General features: G+C 39.7%; 1 protein-coding gene across 3 annotated transcripts in view; it reads right to left on the bottom strand.

The window, feature by feature from the left end:
• The window catches only part of ABCC4 (ATP binding cassette subfamily C member 4 (PEL blood group)), a 149,131-nt gene that overhangs the window by 49,728 nt on the left and 75,387 nt on the right, over window positions 1–24,016 (bottom strand). For all 3 annotated transcript variants that reach the window (XM_082779406.1, XM_082779407.1, XM_082779408.1), the window contains 2 exons: window positions 17,957–18,036; window positions 203–353 (listed from right to left, as the gene is read on the bottom strand). In XM_082779406.1, the coding sequence (XP_082635532.1) occupies window positions 203–353; window positions 17,957–18,036 (231 nt within the window). The remainder of the gene's footprint in view (window positions 1–202; window positions 354–17,956; window positions 18,037–24,016) is intronic.

Here is a 24,016-nt window from a genome sequence, read left to right on the forward strand (position 1 = left end):
TAGAGTGTTAAACTGACATACCTAAGGTTTATCATTACACGAAACAGGAGTTAAGCATGGAATTCACTGCTTGAGAAGAAAGGCAATAAGGAAGCTATTTTCATAACAAAGAAACCTTTGATGGATTGTCTATAAAATGCTAGCATTTCACATAATAGTAAGCAGGGTTCAAGCTGACATCAAGTCCCACCAAGCTACATACTTGTGGATTCTAGACGTTTAATATCTCTTGAAGTGTCTAAGAAATATCGTCGAAGAAAAATGAAAAGAATAAATAGCGGAATTAAGGGGATGAGTATCCAAGGAATCACTGCCACAGCCACAGCTACCACACCAAAAATCTGTAGGAGAGTCTGCAACACAATAGAAACAAAATAAAAAAAAAAATTATTTGCCAGAAGAACTTAATTTAGAACATGTATAAAACTGTTTAACACTATTGAAACACTTAAACGTTTAAACAAAACTACCAAATTTTAGAGTGGATGCATTGTGTAACATGAACTACATCTAATTTTAAGCGACTTGAGGAATTTACAGTAATACATAAATTGACTAATTGTGCAGTTTATGGTTTTCTTATTATTTTTTATTTAAGAAACATCTTTACAGAATTAATCGACTGAACATCAGCATCTCACTTTATGGGCTATTCTGTGACTGCTGGAACAAAACAGAAAGTAATTAATGGAACAGACAAATCATCTTTGATGAACCCAAGCTATCTGGTGAATGAATCTGAGACTGTTTTTACTCGAGGTAAAAAGAAAGACAGTTGAAAGACTGACTTTCAGTTAAAAGACTGACTTTCAACACAGACTTGTAAGTCTATAATAGAAACAACTGTGCCTCATATAAGAAGAAAACATGGTATCAGAGAAAGTGAATTTTCTCTTTCCAAAGGACTGTATGGTGAAATGTTACAAATAAGAAGAAAACATCAAACATTGCCAGGAAAAGCTTCACAAGAGGCTAGTTCTACCAGGTTCACTTAGGAGTACAAGTTAGATGCCTGGGCTGGGCCTGAACTTACTCTTAGAAAACCAGATATAAGGTGAAATGAAACTTTGTTGTTTAGGACAGTGGATGCCAGCCCAAATTTTGGAATTAAATTTAATGTTAAAAATATAGACCACTGCAGACCATTTTACATCCTTCACATCAAACTTTCAGTTGAAGATATTGTGAAAAAAAAACAGTATCTGTACACAAATTCCTTTCAGGACACCAGCTCGGGGATTCCTGGCATACTGAAATCGGGGTGTGCTTGTTTGCTCCTGGAAATGGGAAAAAAAACATCTAAGCACACAAAACAGAAACCCACCCTGTACAAAAAGCAGACCACAGAAATTCCAGTTCAATGCTAAATTCCTCTATTATATTCATTAACAAATTTCTTAGAGCTGGCAGCATTTTCCAAAATGTCTCTTCTTTAATGACTGCACAGAAGCCACCTTCTTCATCATCACATATGATGCCTAAGTGGATTTCAGCAGAATTTTCTCTCTGCTTGATTTCTGGATGCCAAAAATGCACTAGTGACCACTGTATCTCGAGAACGTGTGTCTTGCAGGCTTCTGTCCCATTATCAATGCATCAGCTTGGAAAAGTTGAGCAGTGAAAGCGCTCAGACTGGATAGCAGCGAGCTGCCTGGATTTTCAAACACTTTGGGTGGAACTGCGTATCAAGCTGTGTGCTTCCTGTTATGCTCCTGGTAGCCTCCCCACACCCCGTACAACCAAAACTAAGCACAACCTTTTCCCCTACATCTGTGCTTTCTCGAGGTTTCTCCAACTTCACCCGAATTTCACCTGACCAAAGAGCAAACCCACACACCTTGTGCGTTACAACTGCACGAGTCAGCACAACTCAAGTCTTAGGCTCTAGGCAAGATCTTTGCTCACGATAGAAGATTTATCAGCCGAACAGCCTCGCATGTCACAGATCCTCAAAGCACATTATAGGGTCCCATAAATCCATTAAGGAAAATAGCTACAGGGTAGGCGCGGGGCAGGAGCTCTGAAGGAAGCTGAATTGTACCACTCCACTGCTCATCAGTGGGTGAAGTTATCGATGGCATCACGTTGTTCGACCTTCGAGATACACAGGGCAGATTGCAAACGTTTTACCTGGATTTCATCACGGAGAGGTAAGGCGGCAGTGAGAGTGCCCGGGATTTCACTCGGATCAATTACGCCAGTGGTTATGTCAGCACAAGGCGAAACAAAGCACCCTGACTCCTCTGCAGCGCTGCTGCCAGCCCTTCCCTGCACCTTCTGCCTTTCCAGAACCCCACGAGCTATTTTGGTTTTGTTGTGAAGAAGGGATAAGGAGGGAAATGCAGATTCCTGACCTCCTTCAAATCTTCTACTGTCTAGACCACTGCTTCCCCCAGCATTACTCCTTGTCTCTGCCAAGCCTTTCGGCCATCCACATTACCTAGTTTCTGAAGGCTCCCTTACCTCCATCCTCAACAGAGACCCAAGACAGTTCCTTCCCTCTGACAACTCACTCCCAAACCTGGTTTATTCGTCTCCTGCCTTCCCCTTCTCCCTCAGTAAGCTCTGTTGTACTGCGAGCCAGCCGTCTGCTTCCCGGGCAGGCGTGAAAAGCAGTCTCTGTTCTGCCTCCTCATACAACCAGCCACACACAAGACGTGAAACATCGAGGAAAGCTGCTTCAAGGAAAAGAATTACGAGGAAAACAAAACATTTCTTTAAAAAAAGGCGCTAAACTGAAGTTTTAGTGATAATAATCTACAATATGTTGCGAAGAGCCGGTAGAGGTGGGAGTAGGACTATTAGGATCCAGCTCATGTAAACAAAGCCTTGCTAGGACGAAAACACAGGGAAGGAAAAGATGGTTAGGATGACTAAAATAAAAATCTGACACCGCCTTTGGAAGGAATTTTAGATGAGCCTGCACCACCTTATCATTATAAAAATTTATGATAGGGTGGATCAGTCATGTGTGTTGTTTTTTGGAAAACCAAACTTGCATATAAATTAACTCTTAATGAAGTCGTCTGAAAGCCAGACACAACTATTTGCAGGCTGTAATCACGCAGCTACCGTGTGAGGTAAGGCAAAGGTTCCAGTTCCTGCGTTTCACAACAGACAACCAACCTCTTCGGCCGCGCTTCCAGCAGGATCGCCGCGTGCTAGCAGGAGGACCCCAAAAAATCAGCAGGTTGACAATGATAACATGAGCAGCTGGACCACTTTCTTCTCTGGAGACGAGCAGTGACCGAGGCAGCCAGTCTGCACGGCCAGAAACGCTCAGGACTGTGTGTCTACACCTTGTCGAGCAGAAGCAGCTTAGGGTTGGGAATCAAAAGGCTAAGCACAATAGGAAATTTCCCTGCATCCAAGAAATACGGCTTATAAAACCAGCATCTTCTATCAAGCTTCTTAATTTCAGCATTTAAAAATCTTTTTTAATGGAAAAAAAAAAAAAGGGGGAAAATCTAATTAATTTGCTTCCAAACATTTCCACATTCAAATTTGCTTCAGTTTCCCTGAGAAAGAAGAATGTCACACTCATGGACCAGTCCTTAGATCACATACTTCATCCTGAGAATACAGAAAAACCCATGCTGTTTCTGTTGGGGTCATTGCCTTGAGGCTATCCTCACGCTTTGGTCAGCCACACCACTCACTGTAGCTTATTTTTCCTCAAGAAAGCTCCTGTCTTACCGCAGTCCTCCAGCAGAGCAAGCTTAGTCTCCTAGAAGCCTCTGGGGAAGTGAATGCTCTGATCAGCACATTCATGTGTGCAACACGTGCCTTCCCTTCATCTTCTGGTCATCTACAGATCTGTAACTCTTACAGACCCTGTCAGTGATATTCTGGACTTTCTGTCTCGAAAGGGTTTTGCTATAGGAAGAACAAGGTATTTCTGTACCCCAACCACTCAACAGAACAAGCATTTCACTCCAGGTTATGAAAAGAACCGTAAAAATTTGGAAAAACATGAGACTTGCAAATCGCAAGCTATCAGCCTTTCCCTTTGTTGCATAAACTACACCATTTAGCTAATGGCAGAAATCTTATGAGAAATTGTAAACCATTTGGAGCAATTCATTAAAGTCAACAGACTGAAACGCAGAGGTGAAATTTGGAGAGTTCAAGATGTCTCAGAAGAGTGTCCACCCTCCATCCACAGATCACTGCCACTCCACACCAGTGATGCCCCGAGCTCGATGTATTGTGCTTGACTTTGAAAAACACACGTGGAGCCCAAGAGGTGGGGTTTGAGACTCAGAAACCTGAATGGAGGGGTCCACACGTGAGCTTCAGAGCTAAAAGTTTACGAAGTGATAAGAGTGAAACATGAAGTAGACACCTAGTGACCCAACAGTGGGTTCTAGAGAAATACTGAACTAACTGCAACCCAAGCACCGACAGCATAAAACGTAGACATTTAATTTTGATGACTGAACGTGCTGTCAATTCCCACCCAACAACCACAGCGACCCAGCACTGGTTTTTATCAATATTTAAGTGGAAGTCAAAACATGCCTCCCCCCAGCTCCTCTTCCCTGGACCCCAAAATGCGCTTCCAAAGATTCATCAGCCCATGGACACTGCCAGGAAGCCGCACTAATTTAATAACAGCAACTGTTCATGATCAGGATTTCGAGTTAGCAGCCTTAACTGCATGAAGGTAGGGCACTCGCAGCCAGACTCTGCTGTCTGAAACAAAGCCAGGTCAAGAAACTACAAAACCCCACTCTGTCCGTACACGCTTGGCATCCCCTTCCTCCTCCCCTTCCCCTGGCTAAAATTATTTCCTCATTGGCTCTGCCAAATAACTGCACGCACAATCAATCCCTGATCCTCTTCTGACATTTTCCTTTTTCCTTGAACACTTTTTTTTGTTTGTTTTAGTTTGTTTTGGGATGTGTTTTTTCAAACCAGACTGTTTGAAGCGACCGTGCAGCTCTGTTACAGCCCGACTACATGCATGGTTGGCTGTGCTGGCACACCAGAGGGGCGAGGAGACATCGTAATGAGCAGATCAGAGCTCGGCCCAGCTGCATCCAGCGCAGCATATCCAACCACACTGTAGATTTGTACATTTTTTTTCCTTCTTTATTGCTCAAACAGAAAACATCCACACAGAAACCCATCACCTCTGTACAATAACCCTCGGACATAAACAGCCCTACTTTGTTTTGCTCAGATAAAGTGACCAGTTGTGTAGTCTTGTCTTGTCTTTAAACTATCTTTTGAACAAAATCTACATTTTTTCTTTCTAAACTGATTAAAAAAGGTAGAAATATGGTTGTTTACATTATTGCTTGCATCAAACCATCAGCAAGAGATTTGTCTAGAAAAAGCAAGACTTATGAGTAGAGGAGGAAAAATGCTGCGTGTAACTCCAACACTTGAAAGCCATCCCAGACACGGGCCAGTGACATGAATCCTCGACAGGAATGACAGCCCTCAGTCAGCGTTACTTTAACCTTAGGAAAATGCACATCCACAAGAAGATCTGGGAATAGAAAGACAAGACAAGACAACCAAAGCACTGGAAGTGGGGAAAAAGGCACAGCTTGGAAAGAAATTAACATTTTAATTTCAGATAAAGTGATTGAAAGAAGAAAAAAAACAAACTTAAGAGCTAAATACTGCCAGCTCCACAAGCTTCAAAACCAGCAAGCTCACGTTATCTTGTACACGATGCTCTCCCCTCCTCAGAACCTTGCTGTCAGTAAGAACAAGCCCACGAGGTTATGTGGCTAAATCCATGCCACTGCAAATGGCCCAAACACGTCTGTCAGATTCACCATGGAAATGTGTTTGAAACGAGCGCTCACGTCCTTCATGCTAGTATCTTCCATTTATTCTTGTCTCTGCGAGCTAGCCTTTCTGGATCGTTGTTTTTCCAAGTGAACAAGCATACACTCAGCTCCTCAGGGTAGATGTTTTTTTGTGCCACCAATAAATTCATTTGACTTGGCATGCGTTTAAGTGAGAAGCCTTAATATTTGTTTGAGATCATGTTGGACTGTGTCCAAGTGTCCTTTAACAAGTTCAACAAGTGACCTTATAGCAAAAAGGGTCTTTTCTTTAATACACTGGCACTGCCACCATCCTGTTGTATTTAAACAGCATCCTGTCATCACTAATCTTTCACCCCATAATAAATGTTAAAATAGGCTTTCTGGCACCTTGTGCTGAGATCTCATGCAGGTCTCAGCCCCAGCTCCCAAAATCCGTACATTGTCTGAGTCTTCCAAGTACCGATGCTTTAGAAAACACATGCACAACCAAGCTCTGGACTTGGTGACACTCAAAATACCCATCCTTTAAAACTTTGCATGAAATTCCTACATCGCATTGAGGTTATTTTCCTTTTAACAATAAATTATCTTCACCCGTGTGTGAAGTTCGTTGTCAGGGTCCTTTGGCCATGGCAATAACTTAGTTCCAGCTAATAGAGATTCTCCATGAAAACACAGGCTTTTAGCAGAGCCAAAGCCACAGCCCCTATTCAGACGTCTCATATGTTCCTGTTCATCGTCTCCAATGCTGACCTGTTCAGGAAAAAGGGCAGAGCTTGCAGATGTCTGTGCACAACCTATTTCTCTATTTATGAGCACTAAAAAGTCCCCATTAGGACCTCTAAGTTGATCTTCTCAAATGCTTTGCTACCATTGCACTTTGTGCCCGCTAAGCATTTCAGCACAAAGTCTTCTCAGTGATTTGGGCAAGCAAGGCACAGCTTTGCCAAGAGGATCCATAGGAGAGAGATCCTCTTCTTGAGGTTAATGGGGAGTTAGTCATAGTGTTACTTGGATTTCCCTACAAAAATGATTTCTCTCCCCTTACTAACTACAAGTTAATGCATTTTGCTCTTCAGCTAGGTTTGTTTTTTTCTTCCTTCAACATCCACACTCCTTTGGCTATACTTACACCATTCCTCTCCCAAAGGAAAAAAAAAAATACTCAGGCACAAAAATGATTCCCATAAACAACAGTGACCTTTGTACCATGACAAATACATTCTCCTGCGGGACAGCTGAGATGCCAAGCACAACTTCACATGGTCGTTTGAGGAAACAGCAGTAACCAGAAGAGTGTACAACACGCGTACACACACGCTTTGTTTTCTCAACAGCTCATGCCACAACCTGCCCGAAACGATACAGAAAAATGCCTGGCACCTGCCAACCCTCCCAGAGCTTCTCTTCTTCTCAGGTAGCGGGAAAACATCCCTTGCCACCCTATCAGCATAGGGGTTTTGTGATCTATACGTGAACAAGGAGTCTCACACAGCCTGTGCTCCCCCAGTAACACCAGCACACGTGGCCACTTCGTTGGCTGCTCCAGTTACTCCAAGGTTCCCAGTGCACTTTTGTAACTCCTCGACCAGTCCCTGCTGCCAAATGGGTGGCATTTTTAAAGGAAATTAAGAAATTAAGAAACTACTACACATGGTGCATTTCCTATTCCATTCTTACTCATATGTTCAGTACTTTATCAGCAAAGACTGATGGACCAATACTTGTCCTTGGCCTTAAGCTACTTTCAACTCCTCCAGTGGTGTATATAAATATATATATATATATATATATATATATATATATATTACAGAGAATAAAATCAAAATCCAATAACTACTTCACCACTTTCAGGATAACAGATTATAGGAGGCAGATCTCACAGCCATACAAAATGCTGCAAAGAAGCAGATGCAAAAAGGACAGTTTGACACCTCCAGTACAACACGCTGGATGCTGAGGTGCTAAGAAGGGAAGGGACCACAGAAAGCAGTCAGGCTCCCAGGGCTCTCCCCAAGCAGCATCTCCCGTTGCCACTGCTGGGGAATGAACACTGATCAAGACAGGCCATCAGCTTTACTTGCTGTATGTACTTATGTGACAGTCCATTCACTTACTTGCTAAAATATTACTCACTGCCCCTGCAAGGGATTCTTCTGAGCCATTATTGTCTGATGACATTATTGTCATGATGGCATTAGTGTAACCTGTTTGTCTCTACTGTGCGTATTTTTCCCCAGTTCTTCCAAATGTCTGGCAAATTTCTGCTTACCACAAATGCAGCTGCTCCGTATGTTGTAGTTTTGCAACTCCAGCTTGAAGCTGTATGGACTTTTCCGCCCCAGGCCTCTTGTCCTTGATGCCAGAGCAGCCCCCCGCCCTCCCTAAGAATACCTCATTTTCAACTTTGTGGCCTTTTCTGCTCAGCCAAGTCTAAGTGTTGGGCCAGAAGTGAGTTCAATTCAGTCTCAGCCATTTCAAAAGCTTTCTGTTACATCTGAACTGCGGGCTCTCCTGTTAGAAAGGATGCCAGTTCTTCAGTAACGCAGTCCTTCAGCCTGACATCAGTTACAAGCTTTTATTAAGCATTTTACTTTTTGTTCTTGTTATTTAAAATACACTGCCTTCTGTTCTTTGCTGGTTATTCCCCTTCCTAGCAGAGATGCAAAAAATGCTTTTTAGCCTATTTTTGTCCCCCCCCAATTTCCCAGAGCTTTGCAGCTCCAGTAGTGCTACAAAACACAACTTTCCTATTCAGAATAAACTCTTGATTCATAATTCTGAAGAATTATATGCTGTTTTGCAGTCCCTTGGTGCTGGGATGCCCAACAGTGGCCTGACACGTCCAGCACCCACACTGTAACTCACCTGCACACCACCACATGCTTCATCCAGTTCAGCCATTCTCTACGGCTGCAAGTAAAAAGACCTTTTACGAGTTTATTTATGGCAAAGCATCCACACATACATACCAGAGCAAACAGCTGATACCAGGTCTGACCCTCAAATTCAGACTTCTATCAGTAACTGATTTTTTTTTTCCCCCTCATGTTATGCTGAACTGAAGAATGGACCATTTGATCAGATGCCAAAGCCAGCACATTCTCAGTTTTGGAAGGGAAGATCTAAACCCTTTCTTTTAGCATGAAAGGAGCGACTTTTATAATAACAGCTCTGCTTGTTTAAACATTAGACTGATTTCAAAACCCAGTGTGAAAAAAAAAAAAAAAAAAGAGAGAAAAAGAAAAGAAAATGGGTCATGACTGTGGAAGAAAATGCACTCAGCACCCTATTCTTCAACTGTTTGGGAACAGCCATCAGCTACCCCTTGAAAGAGCTTATCCCCACACACAGAATTTTATGATTTCAAGACTGCAATCCAAATTAATCAAAAATTGTAAGTGATACAAAGCCTGTAATGTAAACATAAGACAAAGGGCTGTAAGCTTCCCAAGGACATTTGACATTCAGTTCCCCAGTGAACTCTCTTCTTCTGCTGTATGAAACTGCCCACTCTGCAGCCACTGCCTTTTGAAGAAGGAACTCATTGGGAATTTTTACATCAGATGTAGAGCTCCCCAGCCAGCCACAGTATCAGCGTCAGATCTCATGAAAAACACAAAAACAGTTCCTACATGCTGCATGCCATGTACACACAACCCTGGCAGCATGTTTTTATGAGATGCAGCCTTTTTTTGCTGAAGATAATTCTTTGTCCCACATGTTTGTTTTGGGCATCACTATGCATCCTGATTTAACACACGCACCAGTTATATGGCTTAGTAATTCCAATTACCTCGAAGTTTCCCCTTCCCTCTTGAATCAACAGTAAAATCTCCGGTCCTTTTGCCAAACAGTGAAATCCTACTTTGTTTGTAAGCACACGCGTCCTATCTGTAGCATATCAGTAGTTTAAGGCAATCTAGAAGATTTGTACTTATCACCATTTGGAACAGGATTGTTACACTCTATGACTGACAGCAGAATTAAAAGATTTCGAGCTACTGTGAAGTGTTGGGAATGTTAATGATCTTCTAAAGTCTTTAAAAATAACAATCAGTTTGAGCTAAGGACGTGAAAAGGGTACAATAATGCTTAAAAAGTCAGGTAAACATATATAAATAATAATAAAAATCCCCTCTCGGACACCAAAAGGAAAAGTTGAACCAAAAAGATTAAGTTCGCTTATATCAGAGCACTTCTTCACTGTCTTTCACAGTAAGAAAAGCAACCAAAAAAATACCTTCCGACACATACAAAGAGCCTCAGCCAGACTGAATCTCTCTCTGAAATTCTTACGAATTCCACCTTAACCAAAAGGGGAGAAAATTCCAGATTACACAGAGCTGGGCCACGTTAGTGGACTTCCATAGGACTCTACGGCTTTCTAGGAGCTGAAAGTGTAACTGAGAGCAACCCTATAAAGAACAAAGAGAAGTCAAATGGAGAAGAGCTGATTTAAACCTGATCAACATTTTGTATGTATTAATTTCAGTCAGACATACCAAAATACTGTAAGAAAACAGACATTTCTGACTTTCTATCACTAAGCCACAACCTGCAGAAAATTTTAGGTATATTAAGAGGAAGACTGCATCTTACAGGACTTGTGTGCTCTAGACAAAGAATACAGATTTCCACTAAGTGAAAGCTGGCTTTATTTTTCTGAAAAGTCCTATATTGAGAATGTCACTATTCCACATGTCATTGAAAAAAAAGAAAGCAATAGCCCAGTAACAGAAGTAATATCTGTATCTGCCATTCAAATTAAGTATAAAAAATAAAAATAAAAGAGAGAAGATGAACAAGAAAAAGAGAATAGCACTAAAGGACACACAAGGAAGCAAGATGACAAACGTAGTGAAATCACATTTTTCACTATTATTTTATCCTCTTATGTTAAATATGGGGTTACACCTTCCAATTTTATTAGTACAGCCAATACTACATAAACATAAACCCTAAAATACTTTAAAAGTTGTATTATGTTCCCACAGTGATTTGTTTTGTTACTGCAGTGATATCTGCTGGCTTGATATTAATATGTGGAAAACGAGATACACGTCGATTTTTATAAAAAATTCTGTGCACTCATGTAAACAGGAAAAAAAAATGGGGTGAAGAAAAGGATTGGGATGGATTACAGATGATTTTGTGAAAAGAGATCTTTAGCCTTCCTCATAAACATTGAGGTCCATGTAAATGGTAATTTATCTCTCAGCACTGACTCCGGACTCTATGTGCCTTATCTGATCCACATATGAACGACGTGAGGACGTAGGCAGCTCATATGATGCAAGACATCCTTCAATTCATAGGTAGATGATGACAGGTCCAGAGCAAAGACCAGCCATAGCTTTGGCATAGATTATCTCCACTGCTGGTCGCCATCAAGAAGACTAATTGGCTACTGGGATTTAACAATCGAGGCATTCAATGACAGAGGAGCAAAAGGTCAGTGAAGAACTGCATTATTTAGACAAGTGTCTATGCTAAACTCACGGCTCCTGCAGGTTGGTCCTGGAGGCACAAGTGCAACCCAAGCCTCTCCCACCCCTCTTCTTTTTGGGGAGGGGGGAGGGATGGACGATGACAGGGTGGGCAGAATAGACAGGGTTTTTTTTGTTTGTTTGTTTCTAAAGTAATACCTTTTGAATTCAACAGATAAAAAAGGCAAAATTGAAAGTACATACAAGTATCAAGTGACTACGCTAGAAATTATTATTTTTACAAGGATCATTTCAATCTTCTCTCAAATTAGAGTTCAAAAGCAACCAATAATAATAATAATAATAATAAGCCCTATTTTTCTTTCAGTTTTAATTGGCTTTTCATTATGTACTAGCAGATGCTGTAATGTGCATCTTGGGAATGTACAGCTAGAATTTTAGTTCGACAGGGAAAGTTCAGTGAGATTTCAGTAGTCAGGTGCCAGTAAGAAACTTTTTTATTTTTTTAAACTATGCTTTTATCATTTAAATCTCAGCATAACTGCAGAGTTTTCGGATATAACCATCATACACAACTATCAGGACTCACCAGAAGGGTAACCAAATTGCGTCTCCAAGATATGGGTTTGCATACCAGGCTATAAAGAACTTGCTGACATTTAATGCAGATCTCACCACTGGTTGTGTTATCATGATGTATTTTATGATTATATTTCACATACAAACACACACAAAGAACTATTACAAACACAAGGATCTCTTGAAACCATCTTGCACATACGTACATACGTACAAACTTCAGTAAACTGAAAAAAAACACAACAACAACAAAAAAAATCCCTACCCCTCATAGGAATCACAAAATAACAAAGTCATTGTTAAACTAAAAGATACTAGAATTCCTTCTACACACTTTCCCTGACATCTTCACACAATAAAATGCAGGGGTCAGCGGTACTGAAACAAGCAACGGCAGTTCCACCCTTTTGCACATATGAAACCAAGTGACCCAAGCTATTATTCCAGTCTGAGGCACTTTTTGTTCCTAATATCCAGATGCAGCAGCTTTCTTTCTTTTTTTTTTTTTCCTCCTCCTTTTATTTTATTTTATTTTAAAAAGAAATGACTGTGGACACCTCCTTCACATTTTCCTTTTCTTCAGCATTTTCACTTCATAAAGCTGCAGTCAATGTGTTTTGTGTGTGGTGAGAAGGGAATGGCACATTCAGTGGTGGTCTCAGCCACAGCCTACATTGGTGGCTCAAGTAGTCTCAGGATTAGGTCTTTGTGTGTGATGAAAGGATATGAAAAGTCAGTTATTTAAATGCAGTCAAGCTGTTGATTTTGGGGAGGAAAAAGGTTTTGCAATTCAGTTTTCCTCAATAAATCACTGCCCTTTTCCAAGGGCAGCTGCAGATAGTTCACATGTTCACAGTGTTCTCCAGAAACAAAACAAATCATGATTTTCCCCCCCTCAGTCCAACACAGGGGAAGAAATCAAAGTGAAGGGGCCATTGCATGGAGTTACTTAAATTCACTAGAAACTAAAGCAGAGGATCAACTCTCTTAAAAGGTAATGAGATCAATGAAGAATTAAAAGGACAAGAAGGTACAGGGGAAAAAAAAGCCACCCTTTAAAACTTATAATATAATTAACAGAAAAGAAGAATACACTCCAGCACTGGAATACACTTCAGCATCCTATATATATCCTGTCAGTTTATAGATACAATTTCCAACTAACAGCACATCACTCTGCGTGCTCATCCTCCATCACCCTGAGACCCCATTTCAAAGACGTTAAGCCTCTACAAATCTACCTCAAATCAAAGTGGGAGTCAGGTACTGAAAACAAGCCTGTGATGAGCCCTCACATATGTAGCACCCACGTTACCAGCCACTTACGAATATCCAGGCTAATGTGTATAAAACACTACTGAATGGATTGGATTCCTCATTCCTAATACTTTCTCATGAAATTCTTTTATTCTGTTCCTTGATGGATATTCTCTCGAGCTAGCACAGTGTGTTTTTATCAATGCTGCACTGAGCTACGCATTTATAACATGCATTTTAACCATGATATTTCAAACTACAAGCCCCACACCTATCTGCATCAACAGGGCTGAAGGCAGAAGGAGGAACAACAGCTGGTTAAAACACTCGGGACATCAGCTGGTATTTTCAGAGGAGCCTAAGAAAATTAAGTAACAATTTCCCAGTCATCTGAAATGGCACCTGACTTCCTTAGGGCCCTTTGAACTTATTTATAGGATGCTGAAGTTCCTATCAACCAAATAAACCATTTCTGCCATTACTTCTATTTGGGTAGCACTTTGAAGCTGTTGTTAGGCCTGCCCTCTGATTAAGCTAATAAAAATATAAATATAGCATACAGATCTAAATGAAGTAGTTGTTTAAATCCTCTTAGAAGGTTTTAAAGCACTGTAATGGCATTTATACAAGCAGACTCATACCTGAAGAGATTTAAGATATGTCAAAAAAGGTAACACAGAAGAGGAAAAAGGAGAAGTGAGGCTAAGGAGGTTAACAGCACTAAAGCAAGGGATTACAAATATGCAAGCTCACCAGCAAAAATACACCACCACTGCCAAACAAGTTCATTCAGCTCTTTGATTATCTGAGAAGCAACCTTCAAAACCTTAATTAAAATCTGATTTTGCAAACATATTTAGTGTTGTATTTAGTAAAACAGCAAGCATTGTAGAGAACACAACATTGCGTTTTATTTTTCACACAGAAGAGCTTCTAGAAGATAAGACAGGCTCATTTAGACCATTTGCGGGACTGAGGACTGTTTCTTTTTTAATTTAATGAGCTCTGAACTGGGCTGTAAATTTACAATTTAAGGTACCTCAGTTGAAGTGTGTAACTTACGTTTGGTTTCCTTTCAGTTTCTTTTTAGCTGCTACCCACTGAGCTCTGTTCAACAGCCACATAGTTAAATATAGCCATAAACATGTTCTCATAAAAGAGACTTCTTTTTGACTTATAAATCTTACAGATGCAGTAATTTCTACAAATAGATAGTCAACTGCACTAACATGACATTTCTCATAAGCTGTTAAATTCCTAAGTTAAGATGAAAAAGTGACTGCCTCCTCCTAGGAAGGATCTCTTTCCCTCAGCCTCTCCAAAGACAGGTATGCTGTATTTTAGTGCACTTAAAACCTAAGGAAGAAAGGATGGAAGGAAACTCTAGACAGAGTGAGAGTTGCTCGTTTGGGAGCTATTGTGAAGCAGCAGTTCCACAAAGTCCAACCAGGTTTTCAGAAAAACACACAAGACCTATGATGCATTTTTAAGCTTGCCACCGACCTTCTAGTTTTGCTTTAATGGCTAAGCGTACAGTATCCATCCACTGTCTTGAACATAAGTGATTGTTTCTTCTTCATTGGTCCTTTGGAAAATGTAAAAATTTGATTCTTTTACTTTAAGGAATTAATTTTCATCCAGTATAGCTGTCTAGACTAATCATGCTCATTATGACTGTAGTGCAGTGTATAAATCTTATTAGGGACTCAAAAAGAACATTATCAATTTTTAGCATTGCCTTAAAATCTGTGCTCAATGTAATTATGAAATTCTCCAAACTAATAGATTTTAATTATTAATTTATAGGTATTGAAATGGGCTCACATTGTAGTTTTCGAGTGCCCAATCACGCCGTGTTTATTTGTGCAGAAATGATGCACACACTCGCTAATATAGTAAAAGGCTGGAATGCTTCACAATGGTCTCAGCAATAACTCAGAAAAAGGAGCACTTCTTCAATGCAAATCCGCTCAAGAAAAGCTTCTACACACAAAGTAAGATGAACCAGTTACTGCATTGTTTATGAAGTTTCACTTGATTCCTCCTGACAACCATTTAAACAATGAATGTTGGGAAATGTCTCTCAGAGAATCAACGACAATGGCCGGGATCAGAGCTTTTATATTTAGCTAATACTGTTTTTAGAAAGGAGAAAATATTTCTTCCTGAAGGGATTATAGGAGGTCTTATAGAAGACACCTGCAAACAAAACAACCGACAAAAGATCTCTATCATAATTGATAACAGTTATCCTTTGTAGAGATCTGTGCTTCTTCAGAAATAAATGTTACATCTTTGCTATCGAATTTCAAAAGGCATCAACTAATCAGCAAGCCGGCTGATCAAGAATTAGAAGTTTTCAAAAACCTGCCAAAAAGGAAGTGTTTTTGTCTTATGGATAGCAGCCTATTATTAAACAGCAGCAAGTTCCTAAGTTTTCTCCCTGATGCCAAAGGGTACAGAGCACTATTGGAGCATACTGGACATATAACATCTTCTTTTAAAAAAGAAAACTTATCACTTAAAACACAAACTTTTGTATTTTAACAATATATATATATATATATATTTTTTTTTTTTTTTTTACATAATTTTTGACATTTTTTTAAATAGCGTAGTTAAAAGAAATGCCTGAAGTAATCAGCATGAGGGGAGATGCAGTTTACAGGATGAGCTTGAAAGAAGAAAACAATCGCATTCACAGTAACAGCCTTCACTCTTCTATCCCAGATCAGTAAAGTTTTGGTAATCATGTACTGCCTGGACTATGTGTTCACTGGTCAAATTGCTAGGCTTTCCAATTCAGTCGTAGATGTGGTCCTCTGCTCGTGTACCACGCACACAGGTTACGTCCTTCCCCAGCTTGCTCCTGGAGCAAAGCAGCTGGTCCTCTCAGAAAACAACAACAAAAACCACTGTGTAGTTCTCAAGACAATTTGCTTCAGGGTCTGCTCCCAAAAGGAAGTATGGACGAGACCACACCAATTTTGTCTCCCTCTGCTTACACAGAGTTCTCTAACATTTTCCCAGCAAATTTTGCATCCTCAGACAACCCCGCATGCCTTTAAACCACATGACAGGGCATGCAAAACACCCACTCAGTTTCTTGCAATAAAAACACCATGCAAGTGGGCTGCAACACAACTCTCGTGTTATTACATTATTATAAATGCACAGAACGAAGGAAAAAGGGTTAATCATTTTATTTCAAGATTTCAGGACCCAGAGGATGCTCTGGCCAAGACTGGTATGTAGAATGTACATTATCCAGTCTTCTATAAAGACGACAAACTTGTGTAAACACAAACCCCTCTGCATTGCTTAGTCTAATAGAAAAGGACCTTTACGCAGAAGAAATGGTTTTGACTTTGTGGATATAACCCCTATGTAAAGAGGAGAGGATAAGGATTGCACAACAGCCTGAACTTCCAGACAAATAGAAAGACATTTATGTATTGTCCAAAGAGAGCTGAAATAAAGTATTCTATCTAATAAAGGCCAGTTAATAAGACTGAAGAAAATTTGGAATCTCTGTAAACAGTAAAAAATGAGTAGTATACTATAAAAAGATGTTTATATTTTACTTTCAGGAAATAATTTATCAGGGACTTAAAATTCCAAGTCTTAATATTTGCAATAAGCAACTCCCTAACTCACAAAAAAAAAGGGGTGGGAGGGGGGGGGAGAGGGGGAAACAGCAGCAAGAAAAACAAACAAACAAACAAAAACAAACACCACCACCACCACCAACAACAACAACAAAAAAAAACACACAGCACTTGCTGCAATTGGTAGGTAAAATACCTTCCTTTCTTCCCCCAAGTGGTATGTGGCACTTGTAAAGCTTTGAGAAACATATACTTCAATTTTAAGAGCTTTACTAAACTAGGAAAAAGAGTTTACCTTAAGAAGTGTCTTTTTACTAACTCTTTGGAACCTTCTCCTCCCCCGTGTCTAGAGTTCAGCATTAGCAATGTCATTAAGCTGCTTTTAAGAAACCTAAAATGTCTTTGGTTTCAGTTTGAAAACATCAAAAACAAGGTTGAAATCCTGATTAAGTTATCTCTAACAGATGAAGTAAAGTTAGCATTAACACCTTAAGAAACATTTCTGACAGGAGCATTACAGGTCTGATCGACTACGTGGATCCAGATGATCCACTGTCATTTCTTTCTCTAGCCTCTATGATTCTGTGTATTCTGTGATTCATGTTACTTTGATACATTATGATCTTTTCTTTTTTTTTTCCTTGCAGCTTTCTGCAGAATTTTATAAGGAGGATTAATAGTTACTGCAACAGTAAAACTACCTTGGTGTCATATATAATCCTTTATCCTTTCATCATCATTGAAATCTCAGTGCTTTGTCCATCTTTTTTTGTCTGCAGCAACTTATTTCACTTGTTCCTATTAAGGCTATTATATTCACACTATTACTACTAATCTTTTCTTTGTAAATAGCCACACCTATTTTAATCCAAAATGGTGTGGTAAGCATTTGATTCTTTGTGGAAGTAGACACATAATTAGGTTAATCTGTGCTATCTTTTCATGTGAGTTGATTGTTTCTTTACTATGGACATATTTCTTATAACAGCAATAAGCTTGCCAGATTGCTTGGAGGCAAATCAGGAGCAATTTACCAAGCATGTAGCTACTATGAACTGAAATCTTGACATAATAGCAAGCTGTGTATAGCCACTCCTACCTGCCAGTTATTACTCATGTTAGCTTTTTACTGACACATTAAATTTCAACCGCACCTTTCTTTCACAAACAAGCACTTTCCTTAAACTAAACTACATCTGTGACAAATAGCTGATTTTCACCAAAGCTTACAGGAATCTAAATTCAGCATGCAGTGCAGAAGCAACTGAATTACCTGCACAAAGTCCAAAAACGTCAATGGAAGCAAGTCATCCAGATGGCCAATATCTTTTGAGAAACGATTTAAGATTCTTCCTACAGAAATAGAGTTGGAGAAAAAAAAAGGAAAAAAAAAGTAAATACAATTCCTTGAAAGATCAAAATATCTTAAACACACCATGTTTTACCAGTTTAGTAACAGCTAAAAGGAAACAGCTGGAATCTAAAGATAAAAAGACACCTTTTGAAAACATTATGGAAGGAGATCTTTTACAACCAGTGCAATGTATTTGAAGAAGAATACTTTTTAACAAATGCCTTTCACTCAAATACAAAATATTACTTGAAAGTTGATTTTATTTTTTTTTCTAGCAGTTTATGCTAATAGTTCAATATAATTTAACAGGCAAAACACAAAAGCTTTCTGTTTTCAATGTGTGCAGGTAAAGAGGTTTGCAGTACAGGCACCGTAATACAAGTTTCATCAAGTAACATCAGTCACAATCTGTTCCTGCCCTTGACTGAAACTCACTCATGCATGTATGTCTTAGATAGATCATAGTTGATCTAAATGATCCTTTTTAGTATTTCTGTTCTCATCCCTTCACCATTATGTGAATTCAAATCACAGGCATTTCTGAAATAAAATTTGAGATAGATTTGTTTCCACGCAGCCTTATATTTATACTTATTCAAAACCTTGACAATACTGATCTTCATTAAAACTAATAAAACAATTTTTAATCTGCTATCACTGAAGCATTTACACTCCTCTATTTTCCCAAGTTCTACTTGAGTGAAAAAAATCAGAGCAATAATTCTTTAATAATTAAAGTCACAACACTGCCACCCATAAGTGGATTAGTATCTTTCTCTATTGATGCCTCGACTCACCAGGAAAGAAACTAAGCTAAGGATGGGAATCTGTCCTTTTATAAGGTGTGCAATGCCTGTACATGCACTCGCATTGCATTTTTATCTGCATATATCTTGATTCAATTATTACTTCTAACTGGTACAAACACATTCACTTCACTGGCAACAAAAGACTTTTTTTTTCTTTTTTCAAAGGAGCTCATTAGACTGAAAGTAGTTTTTTTAAAGTTTCTATGCAGTACGTTGGAGACGTAATTCAGAGATAAGAGCCTACACTGAAGCTACTGAAGTAACTTCTGTAGCAACCATCACTCTATTTTTGTGCTCATAGCTGTCTTGGAATTACAGATTTTGTTGCATAACACTGATATATATATATATATTTTTTTTTTAAAGGAGTTTTTGTTCCACACCAACCAATATCCAACACAATCCTCTCCTCAGGCCTGGGACATGACTCCGAAGAAAGATGCTGGTGGCGAACAGCTTGTTCTGCTCTTACCAAGGCAGTTCCTTCAGCAGACAGCAGGAGGATTCACCCCATTTACAGCCATTGCACACAGAGAGGAAGGGTATACAGCAGCACGAGGTTTAGCAAAAACTTTCATCAGTTTCTACTGATTTCATTTATGTTATGAAGGGATAGATATATCAGAAGGAACACCAAGGAAATTTTTTTTTCAAGCGTCCTTTTCCTGTGACTTCCTTACTTGGAGATTGCCCATGGAAGAGTAGGCACACCATGCACACATGCTTGAGCTAAGAATTCTTAACATCTCGAAATATCACATTCCAGGCTATTTTCCAAAGAAACTAGACTTCATTGGCAAAAAGATGTATCATCCAAAGAGGTGAAATGCTTCCTTCAGGAAGGGTTTCCCTTAGCAGCCTGTCTTGGAGGGCAGATGAGGGAAACAACGTGGCAGCGTAGTTGGGCTCAGGATATCAGCTTTCTATCCCCATTTTAACCTCCTGTCTCCTGAACAACCTCGTTTTACATTACAAAGGGCAGAGAAAGGGGAGGTTAGCAGTGCCCAGCCCTTTGGTGAAATGCCATGAGAGGCACCAAGGACAAACTGCACACAGGAGGAAAGGCTCTGTCCCACAGCCTGGAAATCTTCACTTAATTCAGTCTTAAAATCTTCCTTCACCTTTTAACCCCAAAGAAGTTTTATTTGCCACGACTGCAGAGCACTGGCAGCCCAATATAAGACGCTGGTCTGCGAAGGCTGTCTGACATGGCAGTGGGCCATGGCTGCCATATCGCTTAGGCCGGGGCCGCCATGTCGCTGGGGTTGCCCTGCAGCCAGGGCACAGCTTGGGTCACTACCAGTGCCCTGGGGAAGCGAGCACCATCTTCCTCGCCCCCACAGTCCCTCCTGAGGAACAGCACATCCTAACCCCTTCCTAGAAAAGTGCTTACACTCCCTTTGGACAGCGAGGACAAGGCCTTAGGGGCTAGAGAAGAGAAACCCTTACAAAGTGCTCACTGTCAGAAGCGATTTAACTCTTTTGTACTTTCACTTCCAGCAGCATCCTGGAGTTCAGTTCCCATTTTTCCCCCACCTGAGATATCTCCTGATCAATCACCAGTTAAAGTTGCTCAAGGAGGAATTTTGCAGGTGTTGAGTTTGGGTTCGGGTTTTGGCAGTTGTTTGGAAGCTGTGACCATCTTCAACCATTTCCTGAATAAGTTTCATTTTTGCAACAACGAATTTTAGGCTACAGATCTGCCTTGGCACTTTTGGTTGATCAGAGCCAAGACATATATAAATGAGAAGTGCCTAATGTTGGCATTCATTCTGGACACGAGGGGTGGTTGTGGTAATTCTTCTACCTCTTCTGGTGAAGCAGTTTGAGGAATACAGTGACAAAAGCTCGGTCTCAGTACTCCTCTGGTCTTACTCTTTCCTCCATGTATCCACTAACAATTATTCAAGATCCCACGAGTCATCAAGTTGCTAATTAATTGCCAAAACGGTATTTTTGGCCATCGCCTTTAAGCAAGGTTACACTCAACAATTTCATTTAGTGCCTCCACAGACTGTGTTTTGACAGAGCTACAAGCTACCACCACTAGGAAAGTGGAAATTACTCTGACGTTATCAATAAAACATGAAAACATCTTTTAATCTGCCTAATCCTCTTTAAAATGTAAATACAGTAATTCTGTAAAATGACATGGACTAAAATATGAGTGAGCAGAAGAAATGGTGTACAGAAGACAAAACTTGAAAATAGTGGAACCTTTTACAATCCACCTCATACAATTAAAATGGTTTAAACACGGGGAACATGAATCAGCTGGTTCCCAGATAAATACTGAGGTGAACCTCTGACAGCTGAATTTTATTGCTTTAGAATTTTCAAGTTATTGGAAAAAAAAAAGAAAAAAGTTGTCTACAGTCTATTTAGTGCTTGCACATAGTATTTACAGAAAACAGCCCTTGAAATCATTACGTCTAAGCAAACACCTTGTTTCTTGCTAAGAGGTCTGCCTCTCCCTCTCATGATGCTGCTGTTATTCTGGTGATAATTGCAATAAAAAGAAAGCCATGTATTTCTATTTTTGTTGATGCTGGTTTTCAATAATATTACCCATCTGAGTGTATAAGGGAAGACACAGGACTGGAGATTTATTTCAGATCCTGCTAATAAGGATGTAACTGAATTGGCATTTTATTCAGCATGTTCTACACAGAAGAAAGCTAATGGTAACCCACTTAAGTAAGCGAGTTCCAACACATGAGAGCAGAGAGCGCAATACAGATCTAAGAAGTGCTGTACTTTGGAAATACCCACAAAATACCCCACAGCCATCATGGTGTTGCATTGAGAGCAATTGCTACATTTAGAAGGATGTCTACAAGTAAATAAGGTCTGTTTTGCAAGGTATGAAGAAACAACTGGTCCCATTTACTGGAAGCACAGCACATCAGTGGCATGTTTATGCATTATTAACCATGCAAGAGAAAATCTTCCAGACAGGAAAGTTACAGGAGTCACTTTGAGTCAGGTCTCAAAATGCTTGCAATTATGACCACAGTTTCTACCAGTATTTGCAAACCTAACTTTCTGGAGATGGTTCTTCAGACCAAAGAAACTGTTGCACCTGCTATTCAAGGACAGAATCTGCACAACTCATGTTAATAAATAAATAAGTAAATAAATAAATAAGTAAATAAATAAATAAATAAGTAAATAAATCTCTCCAAAGATTCTAACATCCTGTTCTCCCAAATCCACAGACTATCAACATCACCTTCACACAATACTTAATACTTAAAAAAAAAATAATGTAAATAAATCCTGAAGTGAGCTTTCCTTAAGTGAGCGACACATGCCAAGAGCCGGTATTTCTTAAACCTAAGATGGTATTTTCAATTCACAAAAATCTTCCAGCTCACTGAATGCTTGCCGCCTTTACTTATCCCAGTGAGTTTCAGTCTGAGCTTTAAAAGGACAAAAGAAATACTAAGTCTAAAAGTTGTAAGGCGATTGAAATTTCATTAAACAGCTACAAAAAAATAAAAATCAAGAGCTGATAATGCTGATGTTACAACAGCATCCAGATTTGCAGATATGATCTGCTGCTTTAACCATTCTCAAGCCTCCACTTAGTGTGCTGTGTCAGTAGCGAGCTGCAGAAGGGAACGTGCTCTACTCAACAATTCCCTGTTTGTTTTTACATCGAGTAACTTAATCAGAACACACACTGTTGTTAGATTTCTTCCAAAGTAATTAAATAACTATTCAATGCCAATTAATCTCAGTTAAATAAGAGTCTGTCACCAAAGTGCTATGTACACATTTGAGACTATTTAATGGTCAAATACTTGGCAGTATCAAAGTTAAACAATGATTCATTAAACCTCCTCCACTACACAATAGTTAGGCTAAACTTGAAGTGAAAGAATCAAAACTCTTTTGTTCTCCATGAAAAAGACATCTAACCTCAGTAAGTGATACTCTTTTCTTACTAACTCTCTAAACTGCTTTAATTGCATGAATCAGAATGTGTTCAGGTGCGATATACCCACTTTGCTGCTGCAGGTGCCTACTGATACTTTGGAATCGATGTTCAAACCTATCATCCAAATAATGAAAACACTTGACAGTGTACCACACCTACTTAAAATGTTTATACATACTTCACGATGAAAGAAATATAATCCAAACTGAACCAACACTTGTGATGTAAACACCAGAAAAGAGGAGGATTTTTTTTTAAGCCAGAAACTAGGATCCTCCACAGGAAAAGCCAAATGCCACCAATAGCATTCGCTATTGTGCAACCCAAATTCCAAGCATCAAGGACCCTAAGAGCTGCTGTACATTATTTCTAAATGTATTTGGCATTTCCAGTATTCTTTGTTGGCCGCTGCATTCACTGAAATTCTTCTGTGTAACAGAATAAAGCGGACAGATTGACTTTATATACCTTGCAAAGCCTTTCTACCCACTTTCTTCCCCATACATTGCAGAAATACCTCTCTAGTCCACTGATTCATCTCTTTGGAAAAGAAAAAGGTTTAAAGAGCAGGACCTTCTAGGGATGGAAAGGTTTTGCCACTTGTGTGTGTGCGTGCACAGGTGCACACATTTCGAATGTTTTCCCCCCCTCAGATCTCAGGCTAATCCCCAATCCAGGCAATTTTAAATGTATCACACTTTAGTTCGCTACACATTTTATTAATAAATACTGCTTTGCGTAGTAATCTAGACAACTCCATAGCAACTGGTCTAAATACCAATCTTCTTGCTACAAGTACACCGCATTTCCCCGGGAAAAAAAGTATTTAAAATCTCTTCATCTAGTGTAACAGTGAAGACAGGGATGCTTCCCCACTGCCCAGTCCCCGTGAAGAAAAAGTGACAAATTAAACACCATTATCTCCTGCTCCCCACTGCAAAGGAGCAGAAACCTGTCTGAAAGCAGCTTGCACCGCTAGGAACGGATTCAATAAGGTACTTAGTCATATCTGCACAAATAATGTGCACTGCGACTCTAACTGTGATTGCACACTTGCTCCAAATCAGTTGTGCCACAGAAACGCTCTCCTGGTTTAAGGCAACTTTAATTTGGAGGGACAACACTTCACAGCTACCTACTTTAATCAGCAAGGAGGAGAAAGCCCCCGTGCACCGTGCTCTGCTGACAGCAGGCTCCGGAGTGGTGCTGGAAACAGGGATGCAGAGC

Source organism: Aythya marila (assembly GCF_965140915.1).
Source record: "Aythya marila genome assembly, chromosome: 1".
NCBI lineage: Eukaryota > Metazoa > Chordata > Aves > Anseriformes > Anatidae > Aythya > Aythya marila.